Source organism: Penicillium diatomitis (assembly GCF_028827545.1).
Source record: "Penicillium diatomitis strain IBT 30728 chromosome Unknown utg000004l_segment0_segment0, whole genome shotgun sequence".
Taxonomy (NCBI): Eukaryota; Fungi; Ascomycota; class Eurotiomycetes; order Eurotiales; family Aspergillaceae; genus Penicillium; species Penicillium diatomitis.
Window position 1 is genome coordinate 1199778 of NW_026623176.1, and position 15192 is coordinate 1214969.

A 15192-nucleotide genomic window follows, 5' to 3' on the forward strand; every position below is an offset into this window, starting at 1 on the left:
TATATGAGAAGAGAGGACACAGCTGTTGAGACGAAGCAAGGAATCTGGTGATACCACCAAAGTAGATAAAAACACAAACGGTATCACAGTGCTAGCAGACAAAGGGAAAAAAACATCAAGTTAGGAACCACATATGCGTAGCTCAAAAACGGGCAAGTAGACTGAGTAAAGATTCGCTGAAACACCAGCAAACAAAGGTATCGGACCCAACTGAAGTAAGGAATGATTAATGCCAGAAAACACAGAAAGTGAAAGGCGCGGATATGCAGTTTCATGGCAAAATTGGATCTCCCATGAGCAATAAAATTTGCTATCAGAACGGCCGGGACTCAAGCCCATTGCCGTGCCCATTGGTCAAAGGCTCGTCGTCGTAGGGCCATTCGGCCTCGGTGTTGCCCCACGGCTCGACACTGCGACTATTGCTGCGCATACGAGTCAGGCTGCGTAACTTGTTTGCGAAGCTCTCATTTGAGCTTCGGTTTCGGCGGTGTTCAAATGACATCCGCTGCTGGCCATTATTTTGGCGATTCTCAGGCCCGCTCAATGCCGGGGCCGCAGTCATGGCACGAGGAAGCAAGCGGCCGATGTTGACATGGTCAATGGCAACGTCGATCGTTGCGGAGGATTCGCGTGGCGAGACTGGATTTGTCGACGATGGAATGGGAGGAGGAGGTGGTGGAGTATTGAGGTGCTGGAGTTCGGGGAGAATGGGCGGTGGTGGTGGAGGCGGGATCAGTTCGATCTGGACTCCAGAGGGCCTTCGCTGCATAGAGGCGTCGATAGTCTCCTCAATACTTATAGTGACTGGCTGAGAGGTACCCGAGACATATCCGCCACCAGAGCTCGTTCGGCGGTGGCTCATATTTCGGCTCCGGCTACTCGAGCGGCTACGAGGAAGATGTGGATTAAACCTGGGATGCATAGGAATCTCGGGAGAAACAGGAGGAGATGCGGCGGCAGGTCCGGCCTGTACGGCGGGAACAGACATGGATCGTCCGATCCTCTCAGCTTCACCTTGGTAACGGGCATCGGAAAGAAGAGGTCCGTTTGAATAGTCTGATGGAATCGTGGGCACCGAAGGAGGACGTTCCACTTCATGACCATTTACCCCATACTTGGGATGCCTCATCGCTCTTGGCGTCGCTGGCAGTCCCAATGGTGCGCCTGATCGTGATGAACTAGAGTCGGAGCCACTATGGTAACCGGGAGATGTCTTGATGGCACTTCCTTTGTTTCGTGATGGCGCCCGAGGGAAGTAGGACCCAGACATCATTGGTGGGCTTTCGAGTGGACTTCTCGCATTGTGCAAATCCCCCGGGAAAGGAATATTCGGGGCCGATGGATTACGAGCAAGAGACAGACGACGAGCTTCAAGTTCGGCAGCGGCCAATTCTCTCCTCTTACGCTCGGCCAGGCTGACATACGGGGTTGTCGGTGAAACCACCTCCTCTGCATCATCAGATGCTGGATTCGTCCTTTGCGTGCTGCCGTTCGCGAAGTGATTCTCTTGTCCAAAAACTTTGGCACTCAACTGCTCTAGCTCAGTCTCTTGTTGACGGACCTCAAGTTCTAGGTTCCGTGGAACTTCGGGAACACTTTGTGATGGCCTGTGCCGCGGCTCCAGGGACTCGTCTCTTTGAGCGCTGGCACCTCTCTCTGTTCGACGACGACTGGCACTTCGGTGGCGTGAGCGAAGACGTTGACGGTCTCCAGAAACAAGACGCAGAGGGTCATCTTGACCGTCAGCCGTGACAGCATCCTGTTGAGGTAACGCCATGGGGAGCGGGGATGAGGGTGATCGCATACCGGACCCATTGCGGTCGACGCTTCGACCGCGAGATGAGACCTCTTGCCTGTCACCTCCCAAGCGACTGGCAGTATGCCGACTAGAGGAGCGCTGACGACTGCGAGAACCAGCCTTTCTCATCTTGCTTCGACTTCTGACGCGAGATGAACTCTTCCTTTGAGAATCCCGGGGCTTCTCCGATTCAGTGTGGTATCGAGCCAGTTCTTCAGGCGACATCGGCACCGGCGAGGACGGCGATCTTTTAGCAGGCTGGATGTACCTTCTTTCATTTCGACCACGAATCTCCTGTGACACATCACGAGCGTGATGTGACCGCGAGCCCTGTTGGCTACTGGTGTCTTCCGCGTTTCGTCTACCTTGGCCGGGTGTGCGACGACCACTTTGCTTTCGAGCGTGGTAATTTGCTTCGTCAAGACTGCTGATGTATTGATCAATGCTTCGTCCACTCACACTTGGACTTTTGGCTGAAGCATAGCTGTTAAATGTCGAAGTCGTGCTTTTGCCGCTGGCCAGAAGCCCTTGTGAGTCAAGCGAGGCCTCTTCGGTCTGGACCAAATCGATCTGCAGGCCGTTCGGTTTGCGGTCTCTGGATCCATTGCGAAGGTCAGAGTGCTCCCGGAGAGCTTCAATAAAGCCTGGAGCTGGAGATGGTAATCCCTTCAAAGCAGCAAATGGCTCTGGCGCTTGAACGGCCGTTTGAGGACTGGGTTTCATGGATTGACTCTCCTGTGTAGGGTTGTACCTCGCAGAAGATAGCGTCAGCAAATTAATGTCGCCAGCCTGCTCGTCCTGGCTATGCTCGTGTGCGCTCGTGTCGTCGTTCTCCGAAGTTGAGCCGTAGTTGCTAGTGTTGTACGAGCGCGAGCGAGAAAAAGTCGGAGGGTGCACATCGACCGGCGTCTCACCAATGGAGGGCAGCCGCCGGCGATTGAACGCTGGGGTGTTGGTGCGAGAAGCCATGGCCTGGCTCAGACTTTGGATATTGTTGAGCTTGTAAGACCCAAACCCACCAGGAGACAAAGCTGAATCAGCCACTGCAGATTCTGCGATCGGGGTAACACCTGGGGCATTTGTGGGCGTCCGATCATCCGATTTGAGCCCGGGGAATCTAAACTTTTGATTCGGCTGATGATCAAACGATGTGATCAGTTTCAATGCGGGTGTTTTTCCGGCAGGACGTTGACTTGCACCGGATTTAGGACGACTCGGGGGCGGCATGAGACTTGGGCCAAGCGGCTGTATGGGTTCGGGCGAGATCAATGGAGATTTCCCTCGCATTATATCTGCAAATGAGGCAGCCTGCTGGGCAGCTGGCGACGTCCAAGGCTCTGTGGGTTCGGCACCTGTGCACATGAAGCAACGGATAGCCAACTGCTGCTGTGAATGAGAGACGACGAATTCTCCCCAACGACGTACGAGGTATGACTGTCGCTGCCAATCGGTGGGCATCAGAAGACACGTCATGAGAATAGCCTCCATGAAGTGGTTCTGAGAAACGTAAACCTCGATGGCGTCGTTGCTGTCTCCCATAGCCAAGAGCACCGAGGCCGCGGTGTGAATGTCTCCAATCTCCAGCAACTTTTGAACGAATGCCTGCCCGGCCTTGTTCGCTTGCGTTTGTCCGCTCATTTGACTCAAAGCCAATATCATCCAGTCCGCCATTGTAACTTGGCCAGGCCCGAGCATGTCTGCCAGAAGTTCTGCGTTGTTTTCATTTAACCATCGGGTTAATAAGATTGCGCTTTGACTCCCATCCTTATGACGACTCACTAAAAGCGTGTTAATAACTCATCTTGTAAATCTACGCGTCGATAGCAGACTCACACTCATCCCTCAGTAGATCGTCAATGTCGCCATCCCACCCAAATACTACGCTTAGCATTTGCCGCCGCAAATCGTCGGGAGTAAGTCGGGCCTCGTCCAGCGGTGGTGTCTGTTTATAAGGAACGTCGTTCAACCTCGCTCGCGTGAAAGGGAAAAGATCTACTATATTCCTTTCAGCTGGGCTCATGTGCACTTCATTGCGTAGCCGCGACCCGGCTCGGGAGCTTTTTGCCGAAGACATTGAAATGGACGATGCGTAAGCGTACGATGCCGAGGGCTGCGGTGTATCTCGTCCACTCATCGAGAACGAAGTTCCACTTTGAGCAGAACGGCTCGGGGGTGAGAAGGGTCGATCCATCTTGTATTTTCCAGATGAAGCTTTTGAGCTCACAGATTCCGTGCGACTTCGGGAGGATGCTGGGCTAGTCAAGTCCGCACGCGCTTGCTTCGCGCTCTCGATCCCATTGGTATCGAAGGGAGTTCGTCTTCCATTCCCTCGCTCACGAATTTCCGGTGGTGGATGGAGACGGCGTGGAGATATCGTCCGGGACCTTCCTCCTTCTGATGCTGCTGTTCTGGAAGTGATCGCATGATGTTGAACATTTGCCACAAGAGCTGGAGCGTCTAAATCGTACTGCTGTACAGTATCCTGGGGACCGACTGTGAATAATGTCGCTGTTGGCCCGTAACTCGCCATTCCCCGAACGCCTGGAACTGTGGGGATCGGCTCGTATGTCACATGTTTGGTTCGAACATCCCAAGACCACGTTTCCCTAGATACGTGAAATCAGTGGTGATCGAAGAAGATTCGCTGTCTCGAGAAACCAACCCTTCTAAATACTGCACAATCTTGCCATTCTTCGACCAAGCCATCCACTTGGGGTCTGAAGAGGTCGAGTCGGACCTTTTAAGAACGCGAATGACTCTCGGTGCCTCTTTCCCAGGTGGCTTTGCAACACTCCAAACTCGTAGATCACCATTTGAAGCCTGTGTCGCCAACATATCCGACTTCTGCTTCGAGGACGACGCGTGCCATGCTAATGATATGATTGGTGATGGCCCACTAGACGTGGTCAGTGTGTGCAGTATTGTGAACTGAGGTAGAAGATTCGCAATTAAAATCGATCCGTTCTGATATCTATTGGTATTGTCAATTCCGAGTTATTGTTAGGAAGAATTGCCATCACAGCTCGACCTACCCAATTGCATAGGTCCGGCAATCTGTCGCCGGTGCGAGGGACGTGATCGGGTCAAAAATTGTGCGCGCTGAGACATGCTCTGATGTAGGCGGCTCAAAGAGGATGACCTCGCCCTTGCCGTTACCTGGTTTGAAACACGCGGTCAGTTCAGCGCATGGAACAGATTAGATTGAATAGGTGCTAGTTGTACGCACCAAAAGCTACATGACCATTGCGCATCCACGAAGCAACTCTCAAGTGTTCAAATGAGGCAAAACGTGCGATTTCCGTGCCGGTAAAAATGTCCCAAACGATCGCAGTCTGGCCTACGTCGTAACTGACCACCAGTCTGCCCGCTCCACGCTCGCTGACAATATCGACTGATATGAAGTCGATATTTTCCTGATGGCTCGTAAAGCGGCGCTCTACTGCCAGTGTGTCATGATGTAGACATGTGATGACTGGACCTTGTGCGTAGAGGAATAGCGAGGCCGTGGAGGCACAGGGCTCGAAGCGAGGCACGGGTTGCTGCGACTGCGAGGCCATTGCTTCTATGCTCTTGAAAGACCGTGAGTCTGGGGCCCTACCTCCACTACTCCACATCACGTTAGCTGGCATTTTTCAGGCCAATATTTTCGACCCCACGAAGTGATGCTGGAAACTCTCCGTTGAAACGAATGGCCAAGACCATCAATCTTTCACATCGCCTGCTTGCAGCCGCTGCGCATCAAGACCTTCTATGCCTCGGCACTGGTGGTCATACGAAGCAAATTGGCACGGGAATAGGGCCTTGAGCAAGATGAAAATAAAGGAAAGCAAAAGTGCAGACAGTAGAGAAGACAGGGTAAGCCACTGACCAGACTTGACACGACCCAGTGAAGGACTAGGACTGCTCGTAAGTACGAGACGTTTGACGAGTTACCGCTCAAGACAGTCGAATGTGCTTCGAAATTGTAGCGCCAGGCAATGGAGTGAGCCAAAGTCCGGAACTTAGTGCCTGGCGGCCGGCTAGGCCAGGAAGAATTATGCAGTGTGGCTGGCGTGTCGTAACAACGCACTGCAGATGCAAGTTTATAATTGTGACTTCGAATCCCGAGTGACGGACCGGGCTGTATGTATGCGAGTTGACGAGGTCGTTGCAGATGTGATCGCAGGCCGATCGGAAGAACCCTGTGCAATGTACAGTGTACCGTGATTCTATTGACAGGGCGACGCACAGGAATATCGGACAGCACTGCTAAGAGACAGGGATCTGCGAATTTTGTGCGAAGTGGCCTGGCTTATCCACGTTCATCACATCCCAAAATCTTAGCGTGGTGGAGGGGCTTGAGTGTTGTGGCAGGGCGGGGAGCAGGGTTCCAGTTGTGACCGTGGTCGAGCAAGGATTGAAGGAACCACGAGCGAAAAGACCCTCGAAGCTCACAAAGTACATTTACATGTCGATGCGATCTATATGTATGAGGAGACAAGCCCCCTTTTCGCCTTCTAGGCTGAGGGACGGGAGCTTTCGCTTCACTCTGGTAGGACAGAAGTAGAGATGGGTTTAGTGGACGTCTGGTCCAAAGAGTGCATCGCGAAGGTCCTCCATACACGAGACGAGCTCGGGCAGACGATCGGAATTTCGAGACAGGGTGCAATCGGCGACCGCGCCGAAGCAGCAGTCTCCCCATGCAGCAGGGCGCTTCATTTCACATTGGACCATACAGTTTCCTGGAGCTCATGAACATGTACTCCACCGCCTCGGTGCTCTTAGCACGCCCGCCTGTAAGACCTGGATAACATCATACCATTAGCAGAGACGGTGAGATCGAGCCCCCATGGTGGCTGGAGCAGACGTGCTTCTGGCTGCGCAGAGCTGCACCAACGAGCGTGCAGAACTGTTTGCCGTCGAGGGCATTACCAGTTTTAGATTCATGCAAGAAGCTCCCGAATCACAGAACGGGAAGGCAAGATCACTTCAGGGTGGGTCTGCGCTGGAGGACGGGCGCATTTGGGACCTGGAGAAAGGTTGAGATGTCGATCCACACTTGAGGTACTCCGTGCAGGAGCACTATGTAGATGTCTGACTTCTGAATGCTCTGGTCACGAACGGGCATTCTTCGTGTGCATCATGATCGGTTGATGGCTGATGTTCATCTAATTCATTAGATCAGTACGCTCCCTCGGTCGCGGTGGAGCTCTCGACGAAGGTCAATATAGCTCGCGAGAACGTACTCGCTCCGCGTCAGAAATCGGTAGGGGCAAAGACAAGGATGTGATGGAGGATCCGTGCAGGCGTGTCGAAGTGTCAATCTGCAGCTTTCATCACTTTCTAGCCGCCAATCAGCTCCCGTAGAGCGCAGTCCTTTTGGCGCCCATAGCAATCTAGAAAAAGCCAATCAAGTTGCTCAAATGCTCAATGTCATCACGGTACTGCCCCCATAGCATCAACTCCTGCGTTGACTGACTCGAAGGACGCTTCGGAGAGGAACGAAGGGTGCAAAGCTTAGGGGAAACGGGAAAGAAGACTCCAGGCACGTGGTGTTGATACGGTCGCCTGACACCTGACGCCGGACTATCGATAGTCGATTCTATGAATGTATTCGATATAATGGATTAGTCGCGGCAGATATCAAAGAAACGGTGGAAAACTACCGCAAATAATTGAAGGAATGATTCGCCAATATGTCATAAGTTACCTATCGCGTCTACTTCATTGTCATGCAAGCTGTGGCAGCCATAAAAAAGTCGCAATATCGGTTCCAATGTTGGGATTTAGCCATGAAATGTGAGGATACACAACCTCGGCATACTGGTACAGCATCCTGGTTGCACTCCTAGTGTCTGGAGGCATATCGCTTTGGGGCACCCATCACCCACAGCTCCAACTCACATGACCAACTCATTGCAAATTGGAGTGGAACGAGAAGTTGCTTCTCATGTAAGTGCTTGGAATTTTATTCCTGTGCTCTGATTGGCTGGCTGTGGCAGAATTGACCGCCCCCCAAAGTTACATCACGTGATATATTTCAGATGTTTGCTCCTCTCTCGATCACGTGATTAGCCCTGAACTCCGCTCGTGTCACGTGGTCCAACTACCTCGTCTCTCGGATGACTTATCACGTGACTCGTGCCTGTAATATTAACTTACGTTAATAGACATACGATTTGACTTACGTTAATGGGGGTCTACGGGGGTCTCCCCCGTATATAGAGTTGAGAATATTGATATAATCGGTAGATATCATAGTATACTACAATTTGCACTTCTTGCCCCACGAATTAGAAGGGAGGGGCAGCATACTTGTATATATCCCTGATAATGCGTACGTCTATGATAATGCCTTGTCACACATGCATGGCATCGGTCTGGAACTGAATTTATTTCGGGGGAATCTTGATTTTCCCGCGACCGCTACAGTCTAGTGGGTGATGATAGTGGGATTTAGAACATTTAGAACGAGGCTGATGTAAAAGCCGACAGCCGAGCATCAACATGTCACACCAAGGTCGGGAAGCTTTGCCCGCAGCGTGGTATTAGGTCAATGGACCATCCAAGACATAAGGCAAGACATCGACTCAAGACTGTCAGCCGACGAAGAGGCAAAGCCGCCGAGACTCGGTCTCTCTTTTGCGCGGCTGATGAGCTTGCGCCGTTGAGCAAAGAGAAGTCCGAATAGCAGGTGGAATGGCGGTGCTCGCTGCAGAGACACTCATAATTGCAGCGTCTAACGCTTTTCGAGCGCATATACTTTCTGGTCACTGGATGCCCCGAAGCTCTTTGGTGATAATCGGCCGTGATCGTCTCAGGTCGAAGCTGTTCCACTATTGTTGAGGAAGTTACTCAGTCCTTCTGATCTTGGCCTATACCGGAGGCTTTTCGACAATGGCTGCCAAGGCGCAATCGCCATTTGATTGCGGGGATTTGGTATCGCGCCGAGCATCGGTCCAATCTCGCCGAATCTAAACTGCACTCAGATATCGTGCTGCGGCTCTTCAAGGTCCCAAGGCTGGCTGTTTTGGGGAATCAAGCATAATTTATTCCGTTCCAAAGCTCTACGGACCTCCCTTCACAAAATCACAAGTACGATGACTGGTCATGAGATGATCGTCGTGGTGGGGTAAGCCTCCCTCATAGTGGTCGCAGCTCGAGATAGGCAAGTCAAGGCTGACTGTTGACAAAGGGCCGGTGTCATTGGTCTCTCAACAGCCCTCCTCATTCAAGAAAATCTGACAAGCCAGCAATCACTTCTTCTTGTGGCGAAAGAGTTCCCCTGGAACAGCTCGATCAACTATGCCTCCCCGTGGGCGGGTGCGCATTACCGTCCGGTGCCGGGTTCCTCGCCGCAGGCCCTCCGTGAAGCCGGTCAGGCAAAACGAACGTTCGAGCATCTCCGGTCACTTGCTGTGACCGAACCTGCTGCTGGCATCCAGATGCTCCAGGGTGTTGAGCACCTAGAGGTACCTCCAGTTGAATATATGGACGCCCAGAGCGTCAGGAATGTCTACTCTCACCTCCCCAACTTTCGATATCTGAGTCAGAACGAGCTTCCCGCGGGCGTGAAATGGGGGGTCACGTATGGGACATACGTGGTCAACTCGCCCGTATATTGTGCGTATATGCTGCGTAAATTCATACTGAAGGGAGGTTTTACGCGGCAGTACACTCTCATGAATATCAGAGAAGCATTTGCTCTCGCCGACAATGTGAAAACAGTGGTGAACTGCTCTGGATCTGGGTTCGACGACCCTAAGTCTTTTATAATCCGAGGTACGTCCGCTGTTGTATTTGCTCTTGAATTAGACAGCGAAGCTTTACTTGAAGATTGCACTCCTCCGTTTCCATTTCAGAAGAAAATACAATTGCTGACATTAAAAAAAGGTCAAACATGCTTGGTGCGCAATCCTGTCTCTGCCACGATCACCCGCCAAGGTAGGGACGGATCGTGGTCGTTTTGTATTCCTCGCCCATTGGACGGTGGAACCGTCATTGGAGGTACCAAACAGCCTCACGATTGGGATCCCAATCCCTCCCCAGAGACCAGGGCTCAACTCCTTGCCAACGCCGCCCAATGGTTCCCCTTCACCCCGGAAAGCGGCCGCCAATTTGATGTGATCGAGGACATCGTGGGGCGGCGGCCCGCCCGTGAAGGCGGGATGCGGATTGAGGTGGAGACCCTCGAGACGGGGAAGAATATTGTCCATGCCTACGGCGCTGGGGGACGAGGGTTTGAATTATCGAGAGGTGTCGCTGAAGACGCGACTGCATTGATGTTTGAGAAGGGACTGCTAGCTGCTCGGACCAAGCCTTCTCTGTAACTTCTTTAAGCCTGGTCCTCCGGGGGCGCGACTTGCGCTCAGAGCGTGCTCTCATGTTCTTGGAATCTTTCGTCCATCACACCACTTTCATATACTCTCCGACCCTTCTTGGGCGGGAAACATGCATACATCCCTTAAATTGTCCAGAAATCTTTCTGAGGGCACCTGTTAACTATGTAGCTGGTCCGTGCATTACTTCTGCCCATACAAAGTGGGCCACTGTAGGTTTTGCAAGCTAGATCCTGCCTTGCATGTATGATTAAGCTTTCGATAAAGGGATTGATCTTTGTACTTAGTAGCTAGGGCGAGCATATCAATCTCTTTACATTAAGCACCCTACAGTACATGAACTCTCGAGTCCTATGAGATAGTCGTCATTACTTGGCGAGCCAGGGTCAAGATGAGACTTCCAAAGACCACGCCACCTCACTGGTAGGGTGTTTTGAATCCGGTTGTGGAGGACGAGCAACGGAACCTTAGACGAGATTTCAGGACCTTCTGGTAGGTAGTGCCCGCGAGCCCCTGGATTTCTTTCCAGGAATACCAATGAACTTGCCCCAGTCATTCATTCTTACATTTCCATACCCTCTACTGAGGCCCAAATATGTCTTTTCTGTGATAGAAGACTTCGAGGTGAATCAAATCTAAGCGCCTACTGAGTGTCTAGATTAAATGTGATCAACAGATTTGAATCTTCCTATCAAGCCTACGCACAGTTGGGTATAAGGACACCTCTAGCATAGACTCAAAATCTTAAACCGAGGTGTATCGCTACCTGGCTCATTCGAGAAGGAAGATTAATCAGTCCCATCAGGTCGCATTGACCATCCATGACAATCCAGGCTATTCAACGCAAGATCGTGCCAATAACATCCAGGGAGAAGCGAACCCGTAGTATGCATATGTGCAAGGCACATGCGCACCTGGGCCCTCATCTGGAAATCAAGCGGACTGATTTCTGGATCAGGTCAAGGTAACTGTTGAATGATTCAGGTCTGCCACAGCGACCAGTCTGTTACTCTTAGTTCTCTGCATGGGCGTGATTCAAGAAGCTCCCGAATGCGCAGTGCGCACCAACTCAGAGTGTAGGACGTTTCCTATTGTGTCGAGTCCTGGAAGGGGCCGATTAATATTGTTGATCTTTTCATCTGCCCGTGGTGAAGACAACCGTGCCAGAGAAATCCCCTGGTCTATACAGCACTTGGGCATTGGTCTACTGGAAACCCATTGGTAAACGCGACCTACATCGATATTCGTAGACCTCGACCTTCTGATTGGTGTTTGGCAGGGGCTCAGTCGTTGGAAATCGGATCGACCTAGGCGCTTTGCAAAGGAAAAGCTCAGGAAAAGAAAGGTGAAGCCTTTATTCTACTCACCGTTATAATTCGACTATCGTCGAGGCGCAAAAGAACTCTGGGTTTCAGGTATTGACAAAAGGTAAGCTTTCATAACGGTATCTCTTAATTCATTATTCTTTTCGTGTGATTCGATGAACTATAGAGGGTCTCTTGTGCTCGAACGCCCAGCTTGGCACGAAGTGATCTCACTTTCGAGGATCCATGTCAGACTTCACCGAGATCCACAAGAGATCGAGGAAATGCAATGAGCATCCCTGGGAAGTTACTTTCACAGGTGAATCACAACCAACAGGCGACGAATCTTCCGTGCCAATACACGGTGCGAACAATAAAGAGGCGCGAGATGCCCCTCTTGCACGACCAGCTGAGCTGGTATGCTCTGATAGCGACAACCAAGAAGTCTGGATACTTAAACCCAGTTCACACGAGACTCATGTTAGAAGCGAATTTGAAGCTCAACCAGCAGCCTGCTGTACGGTGGCGCCACCGTCTGATGGAACATCAACTCCTGTAAGCTTAGCCACCCGTTCCTCTTCGGTCCGCTCTTTGAGCTGCTCGGTCTCATCACGGAGCGCGTCCAGATTCCAGGTATCATCGTCTTCCTCCTCGTCACTGCTTTCCTCATCCTTCCAGTCGCCGCTCTCGAACATGGCACGACCAGTAGCTTCCTTGGCCTTCTGTGCTTGCTCCTCAGCAGCCTTCTTGCTGAGACGCTCCGTCTTCCACTTGGCGAAACTTTCTGGGGTGACTGGCGTCAAAGTACCAGTCAACTTGTGCCGCTCTGATTCGAGCCAGTCTTCCAGAGTAAGTGTGTTCAATGGAGATTTGTCCATCAAAGCCTTCTCAGCCGCCCTCTGTTCCTTGGTCTTGAGGACGAATCTGTACATTATCAACGTTAATATCAGGCGAGTCACCTTGCAGGAATTTAAAAAAAAAATCAAGGCAGAAACGCACCCAGGTGGCAAACTGTGCTTGTACATGCACTTATCTCCTCCGTTTGGACAGACCCAGAACCAGCCGTATTTCTGGTTCTCGACGGCTTCGATGAAGTACTTGCAAACCTTGTCAGTCGTCGTTCGTGGGTTGCCATGCTTGCTGAGAACGACGCTGCGCAGCTTTTCTTCGTCCCAGTTGTCCATGGTATCCGCCTTCTTCTTGTCCTCGCCTTCCTCCGCATCGCGTGAATCGGTATAGAGATCCTTTTTCGCAGCCTTGCGCTCAATGTTCATGTCGTGGCTGAACTTGCACTTCTTGCCTTTGTCGCATCCTCCCTTCTTGTGGAAAACACACAGCACAGTCTTCGGGTCAACTCCGAATGGTACTTTCTGAACCTGGACAGGCTTGAAAAGCTCAGCAGCTTCTTTCTTGGCCTGCTCGGCGGCCTTCTTCTCGGCTTCTCGCTTAAGCTTCTCAGCCTCTTTGCGCTTGGCGTCGGGGTCCTTGTTGGACTTCGCCATGGCTTGGAGCTGCTGGATTTGTTTTTGAGCAGCACCACCTTTTTTCTGCATGTGGATCAGCTGAGTTCGCAAGGGGAGGAGGGGGAAACGCTGGGACATTTTCGAGTCCGCGAACGAGTGACGAGACCCAGGAATTAACGTACGTTCTTCATGCCGAAAGTCTGTGCGAGAAATGAATGGTTAGCCTGGCGCACTTGGGGGTGCAATGATCTTTGGAATAACGAATGGCTCACCTTGTCATCGACAGTGGCCTTCTTCTTCTTAGGCTGCTCGGCCTTCTTGGGCGGCATGATGGCGGTTGTGGGTGGTCACGCCGAATAGACTGAGAGTGGGATAAAAATGTGAGATGCACCCGGTCGCGGGGATGGTGCTCGATGTGAGAGTAATGGAAACGCTAATGCAGCCGCGAAATGTAAAACAGCCCTTTTTCCGGTGAAGGAAAGGGTCTTTGTTAAAGCACAGAGGTGAGGGGAGCGACCGTGCAAGTGTGTGGGCAAGAGAAGGTAGAAGTTCCAGGATGAAGCCCTCCACAAATTCGAGGGCATGAGTGTGGCGGCACAATCTTTGACCAGCCAATGGCCGCCCGTAGCGCTCCAAGTATAGACCAGCAACGAGAATTTTGACTTGGACGTTTTCGAGGCTGGCCCAAGTGAACTGGAAGTTTTGTTCAGAAGCCACGTGAACCTCAGAATTAGAAGATCGGTTCTCTTTCGAGGCTACCAATGTCTTCCGACTGGTACAGCGTTGATTCTTACAACATACAGCCCGCCTGGTACGGGCGAGTTTGCGTCATCGCTTGATTTGCGACGGGCTTCCCCGCCGCTGGGCGGTTTAGTGTATGTTGCTTGTCTTGAGGCCAACTATTCGACCACCTGCGCCATGATCCATGCCACAGAGAGGTGAGACTTGCGACAAATATTACGGTATCAATGGATCGTCTTGACCACTCTACAAAACTCACGCCGGTTTCAAAAATTTGCATTGATCTGACTTCCAATCCATCCTATTGGGTTAAGTAGCTTTATCCCCAGGAGCAATCAAAAGCAAAGCGCGCCGTCGAGGTCAGGGCTAATGGGCATTGAAAGTCCAAACTTGCAAATGCACCGGCAATACCTGGAATTTGCATGCTCGGTAGTCGTAGATTGCGTGCAGAGGTATATATATTGCTCAGACTTTTAGGAGACCTCCTGGATCTTAGACTTGCCATCGGCCTCCTCGAGCTCGGGAAGGTCGTCCTAGAGAGCGGAAGTCGGTTAGTCTCGAAGGGATATTCGGCCCAGGATAGAAAAAAAGACATTGTTGCTTACATCTTCCTCATCACCCTCAGCACCCTCAGCACCGGGCATGCCGCCCGCAGCACCGGCAAGAGCACTCAGGTCGGGCATACCACCGGCACCGCCCATACCGCCGAGCTTGGAGAAGTCGATATTGCTGAGACCACCACCTTCCTCGCCACCGAATCCACCAAAGTTGTTGGCATAGTCATCTTCAGCAGCCTCATCCTGTTCGTCCTCATCCACCCACTGTGTGCCATGTCAGCGCGCTGTCTTTCTCTTATCCCCGGGTTGGGTTGCGACTCACCTTATCAAAATCAGTCTTCAGGAAGTGAGCCTTCTTAGCCTCCTTCAAGAGACGGGGCCAGTACTCCATCTTTAGCTCCTTCTTACGGAGGACGAGCTCAACCTCACGGTCAGTGTGGTGAACCTTGCTGTTCTCGGGGTCGATCTCGCCGTAAAGGTCGAGGGAGACAGAGTATGTAACACCCTTGCCGGAAGCGCCAGTGAAAGAGACATTGGTGGGAGTGATGTTCAACTTGGCATCAGCCTTAGGAACGTCGGGGGTCTTGAGGTTCACGTAGAGGTAGTTGCGCTCAGGCTCCGAATCGGAGGAGCGTTGAGCCCATGTGACTGCATTATGGAGAACATGGCCGCGTCAGTAAAACTCGTCCAATGCGAATGTAGATTGAGCAATTCGCGTAGTGGTCGCCTTCCAGGACAGCAATGTCCTATCCCGCCTAGCTGGAAAAATGTGCGACACCATCTTGCGGCTAAAGCGGGGAAGTGAATCCTAGCAAGACTCACCCTCAGGATGCACAGTGGTGGACATGATGTCTGTATATGAAGAACAACAGGTGATTGATAGGTCGTACTGGTAATTTATAAGGCAGATAAAAGCTTCAATCCTCAAGGATAGATGAGAGAAAGCTAAAAACTCGGACTTCTTCAGGTTCAAAAGAGGAAAGCTCGTCCAGGCGTAATGTACCGCGATCA

The 15192-nt window shown here is 51.7% G+C and overlaps 5 protein-coding genes across 5 annotated transcripts; 2 read left to right on the top strand and 3 right to left on the bottom strand.

Moving 5' to 3' along the window:
- Positions 1 to 313: 313 nt before the first annotated feature.
- Positions 314 to 5427, bottom strand: N7539_003713 (WD40 repeat domain-containing protein; the record flags this gene model as incomplete). The annotated part of the gene is made up of 5 exons (XM_056933315.1): positions 314 to 3576; positions 3632 to 4404; positions 4461 to 4769; positions 4831 to 4954; positions 5025 to 5427. 5 exons carry the CDS (start codon positions 5425 to 5427, stop codon positions 314 to 316), a joined length of 4872 nt encoding a protein of 1623 aa, XP_056790856.1.
- A 1199-nt stretch (positions 5428 to 6626) lies between these two features.
- N7539_003714 (uncharacterized protein) lies at positions 6627 to 6821 on the top strand (the record flags this gene model as incomplete). The annotated part of the gene is made up of 1 exon (XM_056933316.1): positions 6627 to 6821. The coding sequence occupies one exon, from the start codon at positions 6627 to 6629 to the stop codon at positions 6819 to 6821; it is 195 nt and encodes a 64-aa protein (XP_056790857.1).
- A 2056-nt stretch (positions 6822 to 8877) lies between these two features.
- N7539_003715 (FAD-dependent oxidoreductase) lies at positions 8878 to 10107 on the top strand (the record flags this gene model as incomplete). The annotated part of the gene is made up of 2 exons (XM_056933317.1): positions 8878 to 8909; positions 8973 to 10107. The coding sequence occupies 2 exons, from the start codon at positions 8878 to 8880 to the stop codon at positions 10105 to 10107; spliced, it is 1167 nt and encodes a 388-aa protein (XP_056790858.1).
- A 1813-nt stretch (positions 10108 to 11920) lies between these two features.
- Positions 11921 to 13212, bottom strand: N7539_003716 (translation machinery-associated protein TMA46; the record flags this gene model as incomplete). The annotated part of the gene is made up of 4 exons (XM_056933318.1): positions 11921 to 12344; positions 12420 to 12967; positions 13066 to 13083; positions 13156 to 13212. The coding sequence occupies 4 exons, from the start codon at positions 13210 to 13212 to the stop codon at positions 11921 to 11923; spliced, it is 1047 nt and encodes a 348-aa protein (XP_056790859.1).
- Positions 13213 to 14097: 885 nt separating this feature from the next.
- On the bottom strand, positions 14098 to 15028 carry wos2 (Hsp90 cochaperone SBA1; the record flags this gene model as incomplete). Its single annotated transcript, XM_056933319.1, has 4 exons — positions 14098 to 14157; positions 14230 to 14445; positions 14504 to 14829; positions 15004 to 15028. The coding sequence occupies 4 exons, from the start codon at positions 15026 to 15028 to the stop codon at positions 14098 to 14100; spliced, it is 627 nt and encodes a 208-aa protein (XP_056790860.1).
- Positions 15029 to 15192: the final 164 nt, after the last annotated feature.